Source organism: Pterocles gutturalis, unplaced genomic scaffold (assembly GCF_000699245.1).
Source record: "Pterocles gutturalis isolate BGI_N339 unplaced genomic scaffold, ASM69924v1 scaffold49808, whole genome shotgun sequence".
Lineage (NCBI taxonomy): Eukaryota > Metazoa > Chordata > Aves > Pterocliformes > Pteroclidae > Pterocles > Pterocles gutturalis.
Genome location: NW_010124869.1, coordinates 1 through 5,060, shown reverse-complemented (window position 1 = coordinate 5,060; position 5,060 = coordinate 1). Strand labels below are relative to the sequence as shown.

Genomic DNA, 5,060 nt, shown 5'->3' with positions numbered 1-5,060 from the left:
CTTTACATATGCCTTGGGGGAGCAAGGTGTTCATGGAGCTTCGTGGGAACATTTGGGGCTGATCGGGAACTGAAGTATATCCTGCCTTTCTTGCTGACCACAAAAACACATCTTAAGATAGTGAAAGAAAATTTCCTTAGACTTTTAAAATACAAATGTAGTTGCCTATGCTATAAATTGCAAATCAGAGTATGGAGAGTAACTCCTCCCCTTGGTTTACATCCGCCTGTGTGCAGCTGTGCGGGAGGGGAGGGGAGCAGGGCTCTGTCCCGGGCTCCTCAGCAGGTTTGGTGTGGTTTAGGGTTTTTCTGAATTTATTTCTTTATCTTTTTTTAATGTAGGGTGATCTGGGGCAATAGCCAAAAAGTAAGAAATAACAAATAACCCTTGGGGCATGTAGCACCACCCCTTGCTTTGGTGGAAAAGTTTGGTGTGTGCTTGTGCAATACGTAATTATCCCTCTTCACATGATCACGCAGAGCTGAAATTTGCACTAACTTGTGAGTATTTGCTCAGGTTTTGTTACGTGACAAGATAAACGACACTTTATATATACTGATGTTACATTAAAGTCTACTTCATGCTTTAAGATGTTAGGTAGCAACTGAAAAATTGTCCAAGTACTACGGAGCAACACTGAGCCCACTGAAGAACATGATGAACAACTTTTAAATTTTTTTTCAGTATAAACTTATGCTTTGATTTGCAATGGTAATTTGTGCAGCTTTTGACAAGCACCAAGTATTACTGTATACCTATGAATATTGCTTGTATTACTTGAATTTTTTTTAAAGCAGGTTGTTTAAGATTTTAAAAGTTGGTTTTTTTTTCCCTTTCCACATAAATGTTCTATTAAAAACATTAGTGGTTTAAGATTTAAATAATGTTTTTTATGTCTTCTAACAGGTGAATGTCTATGTGCTGGGAAAAACTTTCCTTCTGTTGGCCAGAGAACTCTGCATAAATGCTCCAGCCATAGGTATTTTTTTTTTTTACAAGTTGACTTCTTAGTATTTAAATGTATTTTCTGCATGGTTACTTGACAAGAATATATATATGTGTGTCTGTGTGTGTGTTCATACATAGTATTGTGTGCTAAATACCAAAGTGCTAACTTAAAAATGAAGCTGGAATCAATCCAGGCAGAAGAGCATTGCTGACTATGAGAGTCTGTTCTCTTTTATGTGAGTTTTTTGAAAACTAGATGCTATTTTGTTTTACAAATAATTTTGTTGCTTTTTCCAAGAGTAGTTTAGGCTATACTAAGACAATGGGCTGATGTATAACAGATTTGTGTGTGTCTGCAATCTCACATAGGCCTGTCAAACTTCAGTTCCAAAGAGATGCAACATTTGATAAATATTTGCCAAATTTACTATCTGTCCATCATGTGTAGCTGAGCTGTTCAGTGCTTGAAATACCAAGCAGCTTGATGGAAAATGAGGAGCAACTTTTTCCAAGCATGTGAATAATTTTTTGATTTAATCACTGGATTGTAACACAGTGATAGGAAGGTGGGGTTTAACCTGTCAAAAGGCTGAAAAAGCTATTGTCTAGGCTGTAGCTTTTAAGCCAAGGAAATTCATGCCAATTCTAGTGAAAAGAGTGCATTTATAGAGACGTCTTGTGACTGTTACCCACCTCTGTGCAGGAATTGTCTTCCTGGATCTTTACCCACTCTCACCCAACTCTCCTTCATCTGTACTGAGAGTTGGACGTCTTTGTGTTCAGGAACAACACATATGCACAGCCCTTCAGATGTACTCAGCTGGGCAGTGAGAGAACCAGCAGCTCGCTTGTAAACCAACATCGTAAGGGCATCCAGGTCCTATGTGGCAGCACACACCTACGGCCATCCTGGTACCCTGGCTGTGTTTGCAGAGCTTGATGTCTGGTAAAAAGTTCTTATTTTCAGTACTTCAGTTGCTTTCTTATTTTTCATTACTTTTTTTCTTTCAGTAGCATTGCAAAAGTTGACAGGCAGAATTTGTATTGCAGCTTAGCTTCAAGGTGAAAATTAATGCAGCATAGGAAAAGGCAAATGGAAAAACCTTTCTAAATGAAATGTACAGGTACTTGTTATACATGGAAAAAATACTGGTTTAGACTGCTGGTTGTTCTTTACAAGGTTATATGAGAAGAGCAATTTATAAAAACTGGTATTTCTAATTGGCTTATCTGTAATGATTGTCAGACACTTGAGGAAAACACCTACTTCCATCAGTCTTTAAGAAGTGAAGGCTACTAGCTATAAAATGACTGCTGATAGGTGGAGGGAAGGGACTATGTTTTTAGCAAAAATAGAGGGTGAAGTAAAGATGCAGCAGCTTTTGGTGAAGGTGGTTTATTTCTAATTAGGAATTTTGAGTGAACCTAAGGACTATACATTGCAAGTCTTTCTCTGAGGTCTGCTCCTCAATGTGAGGATGGGATGTGTATTGAGATCATGGCTGCCAGTATTACAGCTCTGGGCTAAATCTGTGATAAAGCCTGTCACTGCATTAAGCTTCATCTGTGCAGCTTGACTCTGGCTGTTCAAGTGGGGTGCAGTTTCTCAGGTGCAAGTGTCAGTGTTGCTGGTTGCTGGGTAGGCTGGAGGTTAACGCAGATGATGCATGTGAATGGGCAGTACCAGCCTTCAAATATAACCACAGGATTATTTTGATCAACTTTGATTACACTTAGGGCTTGTCTATCTTCAGCTTAGGCAACACACAAAAAAGCCCCTGAGCTTCCACATATGTCAGCTCCCTTTTTCACAAAGGAAAATCAAGGCTGTTGCTGGATAGTCTCACTTACCAGGAAAGGGAACCTTCATATTTGTCATGATAGCTAATACCCTGCGTAGATGCACACAGGGGGCAGACTACAGTATCCCCCCCCCCCCCCCCCCTTACCTGTACATGAATTAACAGACACAAACCATAAAGATCAGCAATGATCAGGTACACAGGATTTAGGGCAAGTAAAAACATTTTATATTTCACAGATCCGTAAACTGCTCTAGTTTAGAACATTCTGTTTAAGTCAGCTGCAGTCTGCAAGTTAGTTATCTATATACAAAATAAATGCACAGTACGTGCAAAATTTAACATTTTTCTGCTTGTTGCAGTCTTAATAATTAAGTCAAATAGCTTATGAATAAATAAAATAAGATTAAATTCAAGAGCATTCCTTCACTTATTTGTATAGCCTGATGTAGCAGATAGGTAAGTAGCGCAACATTCCATACTGCTGCAAAGTTCATAGTAAAACTGAAAAATCCCTTAATGTGCATCATTGCAGTATTGGAATACAATCAAGGTGAAATGCGTCATGCGTAGAAAATGAGCTCAGGTATTTGTCCTCCTTGTACTCCAGTTCCATTAGTACTGTCCGAGGAGCACTGGAACTGGAACGTCACTTTCCCACACTGCACTTCAGTCATTCCCTCTTGCCCAAAGTAACTGAGTTCATTACCATCAAGAATAGCACTTACATTGTAAAATGTGTCTTGCTCAACCTGCACAGGGTGTTCAAACCACACAGAGAAAGTGTTACTGGAGCCATCAGAGGTAAACTTTGTCAGATTTTGAGCAAGGACAACTCCTAAGCGTTTCAGTTCAATTTTGACGCTGTATTCAGCTTTGCCGCAGCTCGACCCATACAATCCCAGTCCTGCTATAAATATCCGTTTGTCTACAGCAAACTGAATACTGTCACACCGCCCTCGGTACCTCCACTGATTGCTGCGATATGCAGACGACTGAAACCGATGGCATCGCTGGGGTACAAGTCCTTTTCTTTTTGTCAGCGGAAACTCTAGTTTGGGTTTATTCGCAGCAGTGTACCATAGGAATATGTTGTGAGTTTCCTCAAGGGTGAGGATGTCAGACTGGGCAGCTCCGTTGGCAAACTCTTCCAAAGTCATGGTTGGAATCCGCACCAAGTACAAAGCTTTTCCTAATACATTCCTCTTGTTGCGTGGCGTAACTGGCAGCCCTTGCCTTTTGCATTCAGCCTCTGCCCAGTTGAGAACAGCCTCAAAAACTACCACTTCCTTGGTGTTGAGCGCCTCCCGGGTTACAATGATCTCTAGTGTTTGTTGATCTATCTCACAGAAGCCCTCTGACTTCAGTGCCATTTCTGCTTGAGCATCAATCACTTCCCAGCAGCGCTGCGTCAGCTCTGGCTCCTCAAAGAGCCTGCTCTGAGACAGCAGGACACAAGCGTTCTTCGCTTCTAAACTGGTCTCCAGAAAATTGACGCAAGCCTTTGCTAGGGCCGGCACGATGTACTTCTTGGCAGCATATAGCGTAGCCAGAACCGTATCAGCTTCCAGGTCTATTTCATCACTATACATGTATCTAGATGGGGAAAAAAATAGTTTATTAGAAAAAAAATATATATAGGCCGTGAGAGATTGATGAAGTCATCTTTGCTGGCAGTGAATCTGACATTCAGTATTTATCAGCACTTTAAGTAAACAGTAATAAGTTCATATTGCACAATGCCAATTAGGAGATGTATATTTTATAAGCTACTTTGATTCTGTCCACGTAATTAGTAGACTTGTAGTGGCCACTTACTTTAATAGGATTAGAAAGGCTGCAGGTTCCACATCTGGTATATGGATTTCAGATTTGACCTCTGCGAGATCGCCATAAAACATAGCGTAGAAGACAGAGCTACCAACTGCCAAAACATACTGGAAAATAAAGAGAGAGAAGCCTCAGTAACGTGGATGGGTAATAGCCGAGCGTACTGGCTTTCGATAAGAGCTACACTTAGGGAAAGTTAAAAGCTGCAGCGGAGGCAGAAGACTGCCTTGGACTGCTCCCTTTAATTGCAGTGTATGTGAATTACTTCTGGGATTAGACGAGCGCTGTAATTAGAAAAAAAAAAAAGGAACCTAGTTGTAAGGCGGGGGAGAAGGCAATATATGCACAGCAGTATTAAGAAGCCAAAAAATTATCTGCACCAACCTTATGGGCAGGAACTTTCTTGGATGCCCCCGGCGGGCCCACGATGAAGTGAACGTCAGCCATGAGTTCGTTATTGAACATCAGCGCGTTCCTGCA

At 40.9% G+C, this 5,060-nt stretch overlaps 1 protein-coding gene across 1 annotated transcript; it reads right to left on the bottom strand.

Moving 5' to 3' along the window:
* Positions 1-2,955: 2,955 nt before the first annotated feature.
* On the bottom strand, positions 2,956-5,051 carry BTBD6 (BTB (POZ) domain containing 6). The gene is made up of 3 exons (XM_010078360.1): positions 4,965-5,051; positions 4,569-4,687; positions 2,956-4,346 (listed from the first exon to the last, which is right to left on the bottom strand). Exons 1-3 carry the CDS (start codon positions 5,043-5,045, stop codon positions 3,314-3,316), a joined length of 1,233 nt encoding a protein of 410 aa, XP_010076662.1. The 5' UTR covers positions 5,046-5,051; the 3' UTR covers positions 2,956-3,313.
* Between the last annotated feature and the right edge of the window lie 9 nt (positions 5,052-5,060).